At 38.6% G+C, this 19170-nt stretch overlaps 1 protein-coding gene across 3 annotated transcripts in view; it reads right to left on the reverse strand.

Annotated features, from left to right (window-relative positions):
• Window positions 1–3244: 3244 nt before the first annotated feature.
• Window positions 3245–19170, reverse strand: part of FRS2 (fibroblast growth factor receptor substrate 2) — a 38523-nt gene continuing 22597 nt past the window's right edge. For all 3 annotated transcript variants that reach the window (XM_063133899.1, XM_063133900.1, XM_063133901.1), the window contains 5 exons: window positions 17238–17329; window positions 16485–16671; window positions 11716–11874; window positions 9267–9430; window positions 3245–8997 (listed from right to left, as the gene is read on the reverse strand). In XM_063133899.1, the coding sequence (XP_062989969.1) occupies window positions 8008–8997; window positions 9267–9430; window positions 11716–11874; window positions 16485–16671; window positions 17238–17303 (1566 nt within the window). In that variant the 5' untranslated portion in view covers window positions 17304–17329 and the 3' untranslated portion in view covers window positions 3245–8007. The remainder of the gene's footprint in view (window positions 8998–9266; window positions 9431–11715; window positions 11875–16484; window positions 16672–17237; window positions 17330–19170) is intronic.

A 19170-nucleotide genomic window follows, 5' to 3' on the forward strand; every position in this document is an offset into this window, starting at 1 on the left:
CTATAAAGTCATCTTTGTCAGATATTAAAGTTCATCCTCATTCTTTCACATAAGATATACATTAATCTGAAGTAAACAGTGGGTTGAATCCCAAGAATTTTAAGATGAAGAAAGCTTGCAAGACAAGAATTTCCCATCCCCTTTCCCCACTTCATCCTTCAAAAGATCAAGGACCTTTCTGGAGACTGTGGATTGTATTGTGGATGGCTGTTGGGTAGAGGCAAATTGTCGGGCTCCATTCACACATAATACCTCTGCCAAAAACCTTCTGCACTCCATTCCACTCCAGAGGTTTTCATAGGTACAGGGTGAGAAGCCCTTTTCCTTGAGCTTCCTTCCAGTTGTGGTTTTCAGGATCCAACCCAGTGTAATAACATAGTAATCCATCAAAACACTTGAAAAACATCTTGGCCATACCTCAAGAGCAATGAATTAAGAAGACCTTTAATGGCTGTGGTCAAAGTGATTCCATTTATTAGATTTGATAGGTTAACACTGGTATGCATTATCCAAAAGTAGTATTTTAGGACTATAGAAAAATGTAAGCTGAAATTATACTTTTTTGGCATATATACCTTAAAACAAATAGTCCTTTTAAATATCTTGGGGGAGTATGAATATGTGTGTGTGTGCGCGCTTGCACAGAGTTGGAATGTGAAATAAGGTGATCAGGTACAAAGAAGAAATTGTTTTATGCAACTAGTAAAGGTGTAGGAACTCTCTTGTCAGTCTCCGTTCACACTAGAGTTAAGAAAGAACATTAAATATAGTAACTGAACATTTGGCTGTTGCTATGCAAATACTGTCAGATGTAAGTGCACTGTTGTTCACAGAGAAAGTAAAAGCATAGTAAATTGTAACAAGCAGAAAAAAAGATTAAACTGATTGGCTAGCTCCACTGATGGAAAAAGAGCAGTATAATCTTAAAATGTTTGTTCAGACAATATTACTAATTCTAGGTGTCCAAATATAATTTAGGGTTACATAATTTGCCTTTATTAAAATCATTTTTAAAGAAATAAAAGCCTTGTGTTTTTGTATTTAAACAGCTAGGCATCTGCTTCAACCTTTGCTTGGTAAAATTACAAGGGATAAACTTTCTAGAAATGGGGGGAAAGGGATTTACATAACTATATGATCCCAAAAATGAGTCTAAATCCGTAACAAATTTCACAAATTAATCACTGTAAAGTGAGATCACATGCAATACTGCTTAGGTCTACTCTATACTATCAGTTTGCTTACCATCAAATAATGTCAAAACCTTCTATATTCATTAAACTGGAAAGTGACCCTCAGTACAGTGGAAGAAACAGTACCATGACAAATGAAATTCCAGGCCAAATATTTTTATCTTATCTGTGTAATAAATGAACTTTCTATAATCTTTGAGCTATTACACTGGGCCTGTTCAGACAACACACTAACCCATGGTTAGACAGCTAACCCTTTTGCAGCAAATGGTTAGTGAGCATGTTTAACCATGGTAATGCAGCCACCATGGTTAGAAATGGTTCACACGACATGCTAAGCCATAATGCTTAGCCCAAAATGCTTAACCATTGTGATTTAGCATATCTTCTGAACAGGGTCACTGTGTATGCACCAATACTCACTATTTCACATTTCACCTTCCCTTTCTGGCCCAGAAATAAATCTTGGCAAGCTACCTGTACATGATTCCTCCTTCCAGAATTTATGTAATTGTACCGCCAGACTTTCTGGCTTCAGCACACTGCAGAAAAATTCAGTATGTTTTATGTAAGCTTAAAAAAAATGGGGGTGAGGGGAGAGAAAGTAAGAACAGGATTACAAAACAACCTTGAGATGAAAAAATATGAAACTGATTTCTGGAATCACATATACTCAGGTTCTGTCAGAATCATAGAGTACCCAAATTCTCCACTTCTATTAGAAACATTATTAATTTTGCCTGTTAGTGAATGGATACAATAGTGCAAACCTTGTTAAACAAAAAAAGAAAGAATTTTAAAAACTAATAGCAAAAGAGTAGAACACTTGCAAGAAAGAGGAAAAAACTTAAGATTCAATCTGCACCTATCTTGCAAAATGCTTGTATTGTGTGGTTTTGTACAAGCAACCCAGAATATCTGAGCGCCACCACAGAGCACGTGTGACACATTGTTGACTACAATTTGCCCAACATTGATACCACTCCTACTTATCATCTGCACTAGACCTGACCACTTTTGCCAAACCTTTAAATAAATCAGCACAACTTGACTGAGAATCACAACATTACAAAAAGGTGGCAAGATTGTCCTCTTATCTCACATTTTGGTAGAATATGATTCAACTGAGCTCATCAAGCTGATCATTTTCATAGCCTATCCTGAATAGGTGTAGATGGTGAGTGTGTCTGCAAGATTACTGCACAAGCACAAAAGGTGGTATTTGGCACAAAAATATGGTAATCTAAGAAACCATTTCAGCTCTTTTTCCTTTTAAAAAGCCAGTTGGGTAGCAGAAATAAAGCTTGGGAATATGTGACCATTGTCTGGTGAAATCTCAAATTAGAGTGGGTCAGAAGGCCTTCCTGACACAGCTTTGTTCCTGACACCTGCATCCACAAACCTATTCTCAAATTTGCCTACTTAGCCCTTCCTTTCTATATTTGCTAGAATACAATTCTCTTAGGCCCTTAGAAGGATAACATGCAAAATAAAGATTTATATGCAAATTTGATTGGCATAAGATAATTTCATTTATGTTGACGGATACATACAGCCCCAGAAGATGAAAAATCCAAAAACAGAACTGATCTATAATTTTAACTAAAGACAGACTAGCGTTGCACATACCCATTAGTGAATAAGTCTGGAGAAGCTTTATTTTTGCAAGTATGGCAAGCTATCATATCTTGTCTTGCACTGCTCACTACAAAAACGATTTATCTTTAAAGACTTCAAAAATTAGGTGACGTTTGCATATACATCTTCTGCAATATTGAAATGACAGGGTAATTTTACACCTAAGGTTAAAATATAAGGGGACCAGAGAAATATATCTTGAATTCTTTTAGGGCATGTTCCTATATAGAGATATGAATCAATATTATAACTGATGGGGTATTGCAACTTTTTGCAGGACATTGTGGAGGAAATTTTACCATTATGCTAGTTATTTCCTCAAAAAGTATATGTTCAGTGCTCTCCTGCTAAGCACATTGCAAGTCCAATGCAAGTATTAATACTGATGACAAAAGTAAAAGGAGCTCCAAATCTGCAAATTATGAATTTATCACAATGTTGATGAGTCTCCACTAAAGTGCATATCTTGTCATTTGATAGCAGCTAGACACACTTGTCTGTCCCACTGAAGAGACAGACACGAAACCATAGAAGCTACTTGTGACAGAAAACAAAAAGGTAACTCTAATTACTTTCCAATATACATGCAAGTAGGTGGTGTTCAGGTACATAAGACACAAAGGAAAGTTGCTGGGGGGTGGGCGGAAATCCAGACAACTGATCAAATCAAGACTTTGTCAAGAAAGGAAGTTCTGGTCACATCCTCTTTGTCATTACACTGTACTGTACACTTTGCAATAGCTGTTTTCCTCAAGCAAGGTTCTGGAGTTTACCAGCATGGAATACTGCCAGTCAGGATGCAGTTTGCGGCAGTACATTGTATGGGAGGAAGTGCTTCCATGTTATTCTGATATATTCTTTTTATAGTTGCTTTTTTAGTGTCAATAACTAACCAACCTTCTCAAAAATACCCAAATCAGTACCTTTAAAATTTCCAAGACAAAATTATAATTGAATAGAAAAGCAGCTTTGTCAGAGTATTCTTCACAAAAGTACTCAAAACAAGAAGTATATACATTTCCTTGGGTATCGGAACTAGTATGCCTCTGAATACCAGTTGTTGGGGAACATAAGTGAGAGGCTACTATTATGTTTCTTGTCCTGCCATTTTGAATTAAGAACACTGGAATAGGTAAGTCTACTTATGCTTAATGGATTTGGGGGCAGGGGACTGGGCTCAACAATTGCTGGAAGACACTTAGCTTTTTAATAGCTTTTTTTCAAATCTGTTGCATAGTTCTGTTCAATATTGAGGGGCAGGTATGTAGAGATGTGAAATTCCAGAGAAAAACCACACATTTTCTCCTAAGGAATAAACATTTTACATTTTTTCCCTAGTGAAAATACGGAAGGGATTTCTTTAGGGAGTGGGGAAGCAAACCACACTTATGCATTTTTTTCATTCAGAAAGTGGGGGGAACACTTTTAAAAGCAGAGTTTTAAAATAATATTGCTACACAGCGAACTCACACTGTTACTAATGATAACATTGCTACTGTGTTTGGATTACTAGTTAAGCCACACTCAGATCTGATGCTGCAAAAGTACTTTCAAAAGTAGCAGAATTCAGAACATACGCAGGAATTTGATCCGTTTCTAAAGTTCATTAAACAGAAGTTCAGAATCTGAAGTTACGGATCCTTTAAACCCTGATAATAGAAAGATGTGCATTATGGTTGTATTTGCAATTATACATTTACTGAGATCATGAGGGATATAAATAAAATAAATACGGATTTGGAATAACTAATTTTCTCAACAGTTACTATGAACACTTGGGCCTTCTCCTATTCATGATTACTCAGAAGCAAGTCCCAATGAGGTCAACTGTACTCATTCCCAATTAAGTGTGTGTAGGCCTGTAAACCAAACATAGCATATTATTACAAAGTTTAACTGAACATCCAAATATATCAGAACTCCTTATACTACAGGAATGTTTATTTTCAGAGCTTCTCTCTAAAAGAGGGGTACATAAGTTGTGGCTTGCCACTGCTGAATTCCCTCCCCCACAGACCGTCATAAAGATCATTCTTCCCCAGTGGTGAGCACAATCAGTATGAAGATCGCTGGGGGAAGGGGGTGGAAAGAAGGCGCCCCACTCCTTCCTCCAGTGATCCTGACACAGAGCATCTTTCCCCACTGCTGCTAGCAGCAAGGAAAGAGTTGTGTGCATCAGGATTGCTGTTGTGTGTGTGTGCATGTATGTAAATGTGTGTGTACATGCGACCCCCAAACCAGCATCACATGCAGCCCTCAAAGCCAAAAAGTTTGTGCACCCATGCTATGAGCACCTTTCTGCAAGATAATGCTTTGATCTATATACGATTTTAAGCCCTTAGATTTTTTTTAAAAAAAAACGTTTACTCCAATATTGATAGTTTCAATTTTCTTTTCACAGTTGGGAAAAGGTACCTTATGGTACAATCCTAGGCATGCCTACTCAGAAGGAAGTGTCACTGAGTTCCCAGGTAAGCAGTCATAGGATAGTCGCATTACACATGGAGCTGCAAGGTGCAGCACCATAACACTGGACAGATGTATAATTGTTTAAATAAAGGTATTTATAATTTTAAATTCCATAAATATTCCAAACAGTACCATTTCAGGCTAAGTTATACTCTATACACTTCATGTAGTCAAAGTAGTTAGGTTTGATAAGAAACTAAACAGATATTTCAATTTCCCCCATTATTTCTGTTTTGTTCCCCTTTTCCTGGGCGGAAAAAGCCAGAAACACTGTTTTCCCACCCATGTCTTCAAAATGTATAGAAATGGTTAGATCTCCACATTCATCACACCAGCTTATAACAGCTATTACTTCCTTTGCAATTGCCAGCTCAGCTACTTTGTGCTGCTATGAACTTTATTGTGAATCTAAAGGGCTCATGAACAGATTATCAGGTAAGATCAACAGATGCCAGATGTCCTGGGATTATTCAGCAGTAGTTAAGCTATCAAGCACTGATTAAAGATCTATGTTCATATATCCATAGATATTACTTTCAGAGATTCCCTACACATTCAGTAGCTACTCCATTCCTAAAACTCGCTGTACCAGCAAACAAAGTGAAGATGGAACACACTGACATTAATGTCAACACAATAAAAGTACATTATGGCAGCACTGAATGGATGTTATGCTTGGTATTTTAGGCAGTTATGCTTGGTATTTTAGGCAGATATTTCAATGTAAATGCTAAGGATTGGGATCTTGGTCTCGTAGAACCCAAGAACCTTATTATTTATGGAACCAAATTACTGACTAGCATTGGTAAACCATACAATGTAAGAAACCCAGCTTCCTGATTATTACATTGGCCTGCAGCTGTTTTCTTCTGGAATAAGCCAAACATGAAAGCTCATGTCTCAACCTGTCCCTCTTAAGGTGCCACAGCACTTTTTGTCCTCAAACATCCATAATGCATCTTTCCATTTGTGCAAGTAACGAAGGAGGCCTTTCTAAGTGACAATATTACCAATGGGCCTCCAAAATGCTTTTTCAATGGCAATATGGAAATTGGACAAGATGGAACACACAAATACACTGAACAAAGACTATGTACAAAATTAACAGTTTGCAACGTAAAGGTTGTGTAAGAGAGGTGAAGAAACAAATGAAAGGCAAAGAATGGAAGAGACATTTTATAGAACTAAAAGGTAAAAAGATCCCACCACAGATAAAATGTAGTTGTGAATTACATCACAAATGTCTAATGTATAGGAAACTGTACAATTGTACAGAAAGACGTGAAGCTGCCACTTGGAAATCAGCTGATTTCAGACTCTGAGGAAAGGGAACATTGATGAAAAGACAATACTGATGTGACCTCTCACATGGCAACAGTGACAAGTCAAGCCTGAAGCTCTTCTCTCAAGACGGTCTGAAAAAAACAAATTTAATGTATAGGCTGAAATCCAAGGAGCCCTGTGCACTAGTGGATAGTGCTTATGCATATGTAAAGGAGGGTTGCTGATTTTTCCCCTTCTGGCTGCATCCCCTCACACTGTGTAGAACACTGCTCCAGAGGATCCAAGATCAGTTTTGAGAGAGGTCACAGGGGATGTAACCCAAACTAAGGGCCCAGTATATACCTAGCATCCCATCCTTTATGTCCTTGCCAAACCATTTATAGCCCTTTAACCATACAGCACCATACTTACTCCTTTAATTTCAGCCATCCCAACTTGTCAAAAAGTACAAATTTATCCAGTATATATCCTTTATCTGCTAAATGATATACCTTCTTTATATTAGTCAGTTACTTTCAATTTGATAAGAGCAAAAACAAATCCTAGAATTACTATACAGCTTATTCAGAAATGTAAATGGATCTGACAACAGAGCTTGTTTTTTTTAATTACTAGCTGCTGGATGTATGGTTGGTGGTTTTAAAGTGCATCTGGTCATTAGTTCATGGACTATTTTAAAAATGAAACCAAGTGCTAAATGACACTCTAATATAAGTTTATGAAGCTACTGATTTCCATCAGTTTTTCTCCCTCCCAAGCCAGCCATTCTTAAAGTTTGATATTTACTAATTGGTTATTAATAGACTTGCGCTCTTCATGGGAAGCTGGTCCTATTGGGGTTTATTGGAGAATAACAGTCACCTATCAGTCCTCTCCCATCAACTAAGCACCAGTTTATGTGCCAGAAAGTCATTCAGTCCACACATGCTAGACAAAGGAATTTATACCATGTTTTGATTCAACTCAGACTGACCAGAATCTCTCTCACTTATACTACATGAAGCCATAAATTCACCTGGAATATGTGAATCTACAGACATGAACTATGAGAGATTATACTAATCTCTGAGTAAAGCAAGTCTCAGGAGGCATAAAAGTGTCATAATGCCTTCAACTGACTTTAGGCATGTGGCCAGTCTGTTAAAACTCGCATGTTACTACAACTTTTATTGAGTAAAATAGGCACTATAAAATGATGGAAATGCCATCCGAAAGCTGTGACTATACCTGTAAAATGACAGTGTTATTTAATCATCTTTCTATCTTAAATTCCCTTTAAAGAAGCATATGAAGTATTCAGAAAAATCTATGAATCTATGAAAGGTGATAGCATTTAAAGATCAAAACAGAGCACTCATTCAATTTTTTTTAAAAAAAAAACTTCACAAAGGTGCAAATGATATTTAACTAATGCTTTCCAGGCTCACATAGGCAGGTCAGTACTGTTATGTCTAGTTTTTCTAGAAGTACCGTCGTCTCGTGGCAGTGCTTTCTGCAAGCTTGACATAGCAGCTGTTCTTTCAATGTCTATCACAGCATACAGCTCTGTGCGCCTGGTTGGAGTCTGTGGAAGTGGAGTGGTAGGAGTTTTTGGAGTCTGAGGGTTGTCAGAGTCACTGCCACCTTCCAAATCAACCTGTATATAATTGAGCTGCCTGTGTTCTGAACTTGGTCGCCTAATATCAAAATTAAAGACTGTTGGGGTACAGTCCCGACGTCTTGCATATTCTACTTTGTGAGCACTTGATGGCACTGTTACATTCTCTGTATTGACATAGTTATGCATGGGATCTAGATTATTGTGATAGCCATTCAGAGAAGGTGTCTTTGGTCCTAAACTGTCATCCTCGTCTTTACTTAGCTTGTGAGCTTCCCAAACTGGAGGCAAAGATGGCAGATTTTCATAATTTAGCAATGCAGTTCTCCTCTGAGCTGAATTGTTGATATTCTGGGTATCAGAGGTACTAGATGATATCAGACGACCTCTCCTGAGCCCTGGGGCACTAGGGATGGACAATCTATTTACATTTTCATACGCTAGCTTGTTACCAGAGGAACCCTCTCTGCGTTCATCACCGTCATCCCCAGTGTCCCATTCATTGTTACTACTCCCACTAGCTTGAGTACTGCTACCACTAGTTTCAGTGCTGTTCCCACTAGCGTGAGTACTGTTCCCACATGATTCCAGTTTTTCTTTTTCCATAAGCTGTTTCTGGACAGGTGTTGGGCCCAAAACAAATTTAACTCCTTCAGGTTCCAGTACAACCTGGGCATCTCTCTCATCGGAACAGGTTTCATCTTCTCTCGCCTTGCTTGTTTCTGTATTGGAAATCTTTCGTTCAAGAGGTGTACGCACACTTGGCCTGTTTTTCCTTTCCTCCTGTACACCAGTTGTGTTCACGTAAGTATGAACCTGCAAACGACAGAGTCAAATGTCAACTGCAGTAGCACATGGCTATTTTACACTTTGCCATATTACCTTTTTGTGCAAGACCACATATTCGACATGCCCTGGTACATGGTACCATGAAGACATATTCAAACAAGAAAACAGCTTTAGAGCACTTCCATCATGGAAAACAAGTGTTAACCATTTCAATATAATTTTATAGAATCATGACTGAGTACAGGAGAATTAGATTGGAATATGAATACTATAAAATAAAATTCAAACAAGCTTACTTGCTCCTCTGCTACAAGCAAGGGATGTGTTGACTCTTCACCTACTGAAGGAAGACGTGTACTTCCTACAGAAGGGTGCCTGCTGGAGGGATGTGATGAAGCATCTCCATAGGAGGGATATCTTGGATACCCATTAGGTAAACTCTGCCCACTCAACCCAGGTGCTGATTAAAAAGAAAATCCAGTTATCTTGGTGGTATTAAATGCTAGCCTTTTCTTTGGAAAACATATTATAGAGGTGTATATCAGCATAGTAATAATGCATTTAGAACAGCTGCATTTAGAATTGGTGTCCAAAATTGTTTAAATAGAACACAAGTGTAACAGAAAGTAGTATAACATTTAAAACAAGAAAAAAATAAACACTAAAGTTCAAAAACCGTGATGAGGGTAAGGGGAATAATCTGACATCATGAGATCCTGGAGAAAGAATTAACTCCCTTGTTTACCCTCTTTACCAGGAAACAACCTGCTTTCTTCTTGGGTGGACAATTGATCTACTTCCCATGTGTACAATGATCTATTTCTACTAAATGGTTAAAGGGAGGAGGGGAGAGACACACAGAGAGAGATTTTACAAGCTTTTTGATCAGCAATTCTCAAATTTTAAAAGTCATTATATGGTAAGGATTCCCTGCCTACCACCAATTTGTCTTTTTAGCCACAATTGATTCATTGTTAATTTTCTCATCAAGGATTTCTCCCTAATTGTACAGTATTCAAATACACCGGTGCTGTGCAATCAGCAGCAGATGATTATGAAAGAATGTGAAGTTCTGAGCCAAATATCTTTTCAGATGACTTTGTACTTAAAAAAATGCAGTACTAGTAAACAGGGCTCATATACACACAACACTCCCAGTCACCTCACAACAGGGTCAAGGGATTAGCAGCAGGCTATAGGAACATGTCCCTCCTCTCTCCAGTGCAAGTCCAAATACATCCTTCAATATGGTTAAGGCTTACATTGGAAGAGGCTTGACTAGGGGCAATGCTAAGCAGGCTTCTGTGTCAAAAGAGTTTTGAAACCTGCTTCAAAGACTGCTTTCAAGTTCTGATTAACAGTACATTCAGGATAGCACAGACCATTTCAGTTAAGAACACAAGAAGAGCCATGCTGGATCAGACCAAAGGGTCCATCCAGTCCAGCATTCTGTTCACACAGTGGCCAAACAGCTGCCCACCAGAAACCCACAAGCAGGACATGAGTGCAACAGCAACCTCCCACCCATGTTCCCTAGCAACTGGGTAGTGACAAAATGATACAATTATGGTTAAGGTAGAATTTGCAGCAGAAAGAATTAGCGCACTACCCAAGATGTTGGCGTATAAGTTGTTCTCCTGAGATAAAATGTCAAGGAACCTTCCAAAATCTACTTTTTACTCCATCCCTTTTGCCTTTGGTCCTGGCCTCTTTGCTCCCGCCCCCACCCCTGGGCTGAAAGAGATTCCTCACCCCATGCCTAAATTTTAAACAATCAACCATAATGCATGGACATTTTGGTTTCCATGCCATACTGTTCTGCCTCTTGAAAGTTCTGGGCACTTAACCTTTAAGGAAGTGAACATGCTGTGTGTCTTTACATGCGTATATAGGAGAGCCAAACAAACCCTAAATGTCACAGGTCCTCACCTAACCATGTGTAAATTCTACAGTGCATAAAGCATGTGGGCAGTCTTCTACTGTTTAGCATGAAGTCTCATTTTAATCGTAAATAGATATTTTTTTCTTGTAACAATTACAATGCATGTTTGTTTGGGAAATAAGTTCATTTTTATCTTGGATCAACTAGCGAGTGCTGATGATGAGTTTGTGTCATTCTCGGATTTGTGTACCAAATACGACTTGCCTGCTACGGCTGAATGGCAATACTTGCAGCTGCAAAAATTGTTAGAATCGAAGTTTGGCACGCCGTTTTTACAGCTTCAGAGTCACCTTTGTGATTGGAAACGCTTATTAAGGCCGATGGTCATATTGACCACAATCCACGTTTATAAATACTTATTACTGGTGAATAAAACTGATACACAGGATCTTAAGCAGAAATGGAATAGGGATATGAATTGCCCCATTTCGTACTTCCTGGAAGTGAACACATGGTCAGCGCAAGTGAATTCTCTGCCTTCTTTTGACAGCTAAAAGGCTGATATTACACTCATCTCCTAGCAACGCTTACAACATTTGAACATGTATATAGACACCACTTCCGAGTGGATACTTTTATGGATATTTGATCTACTTTTGTTGAAGTTTATGTATAGTTCTTAGAAAGTTGTATTTTCATATATATATATGCATACACACGCCTACATTTCATATTTATGCACTGAAATTGATATATTCAAATCTAGCTACATTTTCCCCCTCTTCTTCGTTTTGTTGAAATTTTACACTAAAAATTAATTTTAAAAAAGTTTCACACTCAACATTCAAGAAAAATGGACTTACTGGTTGGTGTTCGGGGTGTTCTTGGAACTTCCATCTCTGTTTGGTGTGGATTCCTTTCTACTACTGGCTCTTCTACCACATTTATACTATTATTCTGCATGATCTCTTGCAACATATTAAAGAGTTCTTCTGCACGGGCACACTTGAATGCAAATATTCCTACAATAACACACCATTTGTTAGATACCCTTTTAATAGAAAAGATGTGCTTTCATTAACAAATGTTGGTAAGTCCATTTAAGCGTATACCTGTTAATAAAAGAGGTCTATCAAATTTAATTACATGAAAGCTTTTTAAACAAGTTTTTAATCCCTTAAAATCACACATTTAAACAAAAGATCAAGTGAATAAAAATAAAGGAACCCAAAAGAGAAATTTTGGGATGCACTTCAGGAAACAAAACCATCTTGGTAAGCAGTAGTCTCTTGCGAGAGCAGTTTTGCTGCAGCAAAGGTATTTCAGGTTTCCTGCTCAATTACTGTAACAAAATCAATGTAAAATTCCTGCACAAAAAGGTAAAAAGGATTTGACACGGGGTACAAAGTCCAGGTTCATGTAAAGGTTAAGGAATGAAGGACTATAAGACAGATTTGGGTAAAACAGACAAAGCCAATTTGGTTTTGGACTCAAGGATAGACACAAAAACAAAGCGGACAATACCATGGATTTCCCTCTAGTATTGTTCCACTTTGCCTTTCAACAGCAGGGGGAGCCCAACTTACCATTATCAGCAAAGAGAGAACCAGTGCAGTTGCAGCTTTGGATTATTCTTCCATTGAAAGCATTAAGTTAAAGTTGACATTCTTGTTAACAAGTGTGTGTTTTTCCTATTGCTGAGCTTTAGCTTATCTAACATATTAAAACTATTATATGCTACTCTATTTCAGCCAATGCAAATAAGTGTGGTAACAAATTGTGAAACCTGAAGATTCTAGTCTATTGGCTATATGTCATCCAAACCTTACTGAGAAGGGCGAGGGAGATAGTCATGAACTGAACTGATTGGGAAGGTGCTCAGTTTTCCTAAAGCAAGTTGTTTCAAGAAACACAGATCTACAGTCCTGAAATCCACACAGTCTATGGGCAACTTTGAGGGCTTCAGAGGCCAATTTCAAGCCCATGGGGTGGCCTGGGGGCTGTACAGCTGCCCTCACACAGAAGCACACTTCGTCCCTACTACCCACACATATATACACCCTCCCCACACCTAACACACCAGTAGCTTGGGTCATGATAGTTGGGAAGAGGGAAAGATCTAAGCCAATTCCTCTTCCTCCCAGTAACTATGATAGAGACTCCCACTTGGGATTGTGGGGGGAAATGGGGTTAACTCTTCTCGCACACCCATTTTGCAGTATAATCTGGCTCCCACCAAACAGCTGATTGGTAGGCGGGTAGGAGCCCGGTGTTGCTGCTACACAGGATGCATGACGAAGATTACCCTAGCGGCCCTGTGCAACAGTCATCGCGGCATGTGTGGGGGTGTGGCGATTTGGGTGGCCGGGTACCCAGGCAGCCTCTAGGGGGCCACATGTTGGCCAGCCCTAGTTTACAGCATAAAAGTTTAAAACAGACTGTAGCTTTGCATTGCCATGTGGTAGATGTCCTCCTTTTCCTTAGGGAGGCCTAGTTTGCATTTTAAGAATTATGGTTCTAACTGATATGACCTTTGGAAATGCTCTCGTTGTTCACCAGCTGGAGATGACATTGTGCAGCTGTAGCCTATAATCCTTGGGTAGCTTAAATATATACTATTTGTCAAGCACTTGAATATTAAACTATTTCCATTGAAATGTTCTCTTTATGATAGCTATTAAATCTAGCAATACTTAATAAAACACACAAACAGAAACCTCTCACACAAGCAGGAAAACATTGTTGCTTATACAATAGGCTGGAGATAAAAGGGATAGTTTTTTGGTAGTTACACAAGGCAAGCCATATAAAACACATTTCATTTCTGCTGCATTTCATCATACCATGAAAAAAATAATATAAAATGCTGGTAAATAGATGCCTCCAAGTACATGTCCTTGTTTTCAAATGCTAATGGATAGCTGGGTTCTTAACGGAATGGTTGAAAAATTCCCTTCGTGTGGCTGTTCTGTGATATGATTTAGTTAAAAAACCAATAAAAACGATACTGTACTTTGAGGATATAAATGTGTTTATAGTTTATATCACTTATCCACACAAGAGCAATCGGAGAGGTTAGAGCTGTAACTTGATTTATGCAAGGTCATGATTTGAGTTTTATGACTCAACCAAATCCATAAACAAGGCATGAAAGCAATTGCTTTCCCTGGGTATTTGATCCCAGCAACTGGGATTCAGAAGCACACTGCATCTTGATACGGAGGCTCCAATTACGTATCATAGCTAATAGGCAATGACAGACCTATCCTCCAAGAAGTCAAATAATCCCATCAAAGCCAGCTAAAGCCAGAGACCACCACATTTTGTAACAGTGAGTTCCATTAATTAATTATGCATTTTGTGAAGAAACTTTTTCTGAATTTATTGCAAGACTTCTATCATTGTAAAAGGAGGAGAGAAAAAAGTTCTCTATCCATTTCCTTCCCACCACGCACAATTTTATAACCTTTGATCATTTCCCCACTTAGTGGTCCTTTTTGTCAACTAAAAAGCCTCAAACGTTTTAGCCTTTTCCAATAGAGAAGGTGCTCTAATCTTTTGGTCATGTTGATTTTCATTTTCTGAACTTTTTCTAGTTCTATGGTATCATTTTTAAGCTAAAGCAAACTGAATTCTACAGAGTTTCCCAAATATGGCCACACCATAGATTTATACAAACAAATTAAGGTACTAGCCACTGATTGCAACATGCCTCTTTCCCTGCCACTGCACTGATATAGTGTATCAATTTACATTGACTCTTCTTTGCCAATGTGTTGCCTGTTCATCCAGCTTAAAGATGATTTTGGCACTTGCTGTAGTCTGCTTGGATTTTCACTATGTTCAATAATTTGGTGTCACCTGCCATCTTGGTTCTTCACCTTGACTTTACGTCATTTATAATCAAGCTAAAATAGCACTGGTCCCAATCAAGATATTTGGGGGACCCATCACTCACTTACTTCCATTGTGAGAACTGTTCACTTACTCCCACCCTTTGCCATGTATTCTTTAACCTAGGGATAAGCAACCTGGTGTCCTTGAAATGTTTTAGACTACAACTCCCACAGACTCAAGCCAGCGAGGTAAGTGGTCAAAGTTACCAGTTCAGAAGATGACCTGTCTTGTTATTCCATGGCTGGTTAGTTTATTCAATAGCCTTTGGAGAAGGACTTTTATGAAAAGCTTTTTGGAAGTCCAAGTATATAATGTTTACTGGATTATCCACATGTCTATTGACTCACTTGAAGGAATTCTAAAAGTTTGGCAAGGCGGTACTTTCTTTTGCAGAAGCCATGCTAATTCTTCCTCAATCACAACTTTTTGCTCTATGTGTTTAATAAGTCTAGCTTTAACAATTCTTTCCACCACATTTCCTGGTACAGAAGTTAGTCTAATAAGACTGTATTTTCCTTGGATCCTCTTAAAAATGTGTTACATTGACTTTGTTTGACTCCTCCAGCAAGGAGACCAGTTTTAGTGACAAGCTACTATTTTTTGTTAGAAGATAAATAAATTTTCATTTTATCTCTTTAAGAACTTTTTAGGTACACTATCCATACCTGATGGCTTGTTCATTTTTGTCAGTTCTTCATCTCTTGTCACTTTTATTTGACTGAATTCTTCAGTTTCCACTTCCACCCACCCAAAAACTGATTCAAGCATGGATTTCTGCCCAACATCTTACATGGTGAACAATGAAAAAAATCCATTTTGCTACTCTGTGGTCATAAGAACATGAGAAGTGCCATGCTGGATCAGACCAAGGGTCCATCTAGTCCAGCACTCTGTTCACACAGTGGCCAACCAGCCAGTCTCTATCCTCCTTCAGATAGTCTAACTACCTCCCTCTGTGTTAATATTCCTTTATTGCAAGCAGTCTTGGAAACCTGTTATGAGGCAGAAATACAGGCTATAAATATTTTAACTAATAAATACTTACTACCTATCCAAGCTTTTGGCACAAGTACTGCAATTTATTCAGTAAAAAATTGGTTATTCTCTAACATGCTAAAATAAATGCATATAATTATAATCCAGCATCCCTCAAAATAGTGAAATCCTTTTCCTGCGCCCAAAGGGGCTTTAGACTTGTAACTAAAGGGGCTTTAGACCTTCCAGACTGCAGGACAAAGGTACTTTAGGAACTAAGGGGTATCTGAAAAATACAGCAATGTGGGCAGCTGTTCAAAGGGGGGAAATTCAGGACTAGTGCAAATCCTTTGTGCAATCCCAAGGGCTCTGTTTTATTCCCTTTCTGACATTATAAAAGTAATGCATATAATTATAATCCAACATTCCACTGTCTCCTGAAATATGAGCTAGTTAGAGGTCTTACTAACATTCACTGATTGAAGTATCAAATGAGGATGTGCCATTTTCAGCTTATTTGGTGATCTGAATAAATACCTATTCTGATTTGCAGGAGGTAGGAAGTACCAAAATGAATTTTATTGATGCAGGTTATCTGTTTTAACTGAGACCAGCTAATGAATGATGCTTGAAACTACTGTTGGTCCAGTGACTAATATATCTATCTATTCTAGGCCTTCTGTGGACCAACATACACACCCTAACCTTGCATCTTAATTCAACTTAACCGACTTATGAAATAAGAAGCTATTATACATACCTGGTCCAGTTTGACATCTTCGACCACTTTCAAATGAGAAGAGATTGGAATCGTATCCATAACGGCGCAGACAGAGGTAATGCCATTTGACAGAATCCCGTTTACGGGTATATAAGATTAGTTCTGTGTCTGTAAGTTCCATTATACCAGAACCCAATTCATTACCATCATCATCCACATTAATAACCTATAAAACATTTTTTTAGAAAATCAAAAGTTAGTGCTTTTAAGGCAAACAGCAGCAGAACGGTTTACAATTCATTAACTGCAGCCATGTACCATACCAAATTTAACTGAGCAAACATATTATTCAAAAACCCTATATTTATAAACAAAGAAATTTGGCATGGCTCCCAGGGACAATGCAGAGCTCAAATGTACTTTATTTTATCTCTAGAGTGATATCAGGGTGTGCAGGCCACATATACCTTCCACCTCCCGCAAAACATTTCAGACTGACTGCTAGTGTTTCCTCCCAATTATTGTGGTGATTAATTACATCATTTGTATTTATTCCCATAATGCTATGGGAAGAGAAAAATCCAGGCTGTGTCTGTAGTAATCGTGGAACAGTCCTACAATATTTGTAACACAAATACTTTGGACTAGTTTATTTCAAGTTTATATCAAACTTGAAAACTAAAGTCAATTAAAAACAACAACTCCACATCAACCTTTACGTTTTTTGTGCCTTTCTTGCTATCCCAAAATGAGTTCACACCCAAAGTGAAAAAATCCCACATAGAATTTTACCTTAAATTTGTTTCGATGGTTATCGGGGACTGTTTCTTTATCTGGACAGCTACAACAGCTACCCATGACTTCTTTAGAAGACCATGTGATTGCTAAAACCAAAATAATGAGAACAATTTTGTAAAAGAGAGATGAAAGTAATACATATAAATGTCATACAACTTGCCTAAAGTTCCACAGAAAGGAAGAATATTGACAGATATGGCACAATTACATACAATTGTGGAGAGATAGAATGTAAGCCTGCATGATAGAAAGTTATAGTACTTTGTTTAAAACAGTTAGCATAAATAATATTAGGGAAACTAAATGACTGAAAAATTCGTAACCATCACAAAGTTACTAAACTACTTTGCTCCAGTAATGGAACAAGAACCTCAAAGTATAAATCAACCTTCCCCAACCTCCAGATATGTTGGGACTGCAACTCCCATAATTCCCCATGGCCAGTGGCTGGGAATCATGGGAGCTATAGTACAAGACATCAGGAGGAAGTTGAAATACTATTAACAATCTGTTTATTCTTTTAAAATTATAAAATTAGTGGACATGCTAAACCCCAAAAAGGAGCCAATAGTAATTTAAGTTACAAGCAATCGTGTAGATGTCTTGTCCTAAACACACCTCGTGATGAAGGAACCCATTACCCATTAGGAATCCATTTGACTTGGGAAAAAATCCTTTTTATTTATTTAAAAAACTGAAAAGCCAGTTTGAATATTAAAAATACTCAAAGCAGTGTACAAACCATAACAAAAGGCAGCAAAACAATAAAGATATTTTAAAACTCTGTACCTTAAAAACGTAAAAGCAGAAGCAAGAAAGTTAGAAGCAAGACACTTAGATTAAATTTAATCTAGCAGTAGTGAGATAATAAAGTTATCAAATTTAAGAATCGAGTCTCTGTAGTTTTCTCATTCGGGGTTCAAGTCAAGAGTTGGTGCCTCCCTAACTTGTGGCCAAAAGGTGCTTTGTGCTACAGATGCCACGGGAGCATTTGAAGCAGGGATGTTGAACCTTTCAACCCAAGTCCCCGGTTGAGTGAAAGGCGGGACAGATATTTGAAATTCGTCCCAACTTTTGGTCCCAAGATCCAGGTTGCCCTGTCAGATCTGCTGGTGCTGCTTTTGAATGCCAGGTCAGTCCACAATAAAACAATCACTATCCATGACTTGATCATGGATGAAAGGGCTGACCTGGTGTGCATTACAGAGACCTGGGTGGATGATCTGAGCAGAGTAGATCTGTCTCAGCTCTGTCCACCTGGATACACAGCGTAGCACTAGCCTAGATTGGAGGGCCCAGGGGGTGGAGAGGAGGGAGGAGTTGCCATCATCCATAAGGATTCCATCTTTCTCACAAGGAAGCCCATCCCTCCTAGCACCTTGTGCTGGGCCAAAGAGATAGAACAGGCATGCTGCTGGTATACCACCCACCCTACTGCCCAGCAGTCCCCCTGCCTGAGCTGGCTAGGGTGGTCAGAGGTGGTGTTGGATAACCCTGGGACTATAGTTTTGGGGGACTTTCAACATCCACGTCGAGGCCATCCTGACAGGGCCTGTTCAGGACTTCATGCCTACCATGACAAACATGGGTTTGTCTCAGTACTTCGTTGGCCCGACACATATGGGAGGACATACCCTAGACCTGGTTTTTACTGTTGATCGGATGGGGGATGATCTGGGGTGTTTTTTTTGGGGGGGGGGGCTTTCAACAACCCCATGGACAGATCATTTCCTTGTGAAATTTGGTTTGCCAGTAGCAGATCCTCCCTGTAGGGGTGGGGGATTGATTAAGATGGTTTGCCCCTGGAGACTTATGGAATCGAAAGGATTCCTGGATGCTCTGGGGGATTTTCTGGCTGATAGAGCTGGTGATTTAGTTGAGGCCTTGGTCTCACTATGGAATGGTGAGATGGGAAAGGCCATCAACA

Source organism: Elgaria multicarinata, chromosome 9 (assembly GCF_023053635.1).
Source record: "Elgaria multicarinata webbii isolate HBS135686 ecotype San Diego chromosome 9, rElgMul1.1.pri, whole genome shotgun sequence".
Taxonomy (NCBI): domain Eukaryota; kingdom Metazoa; phylum Chordata; class Lepidosauria; order Squamata; family Anguidae; genus Elgaria; species Elgaria multicarinata.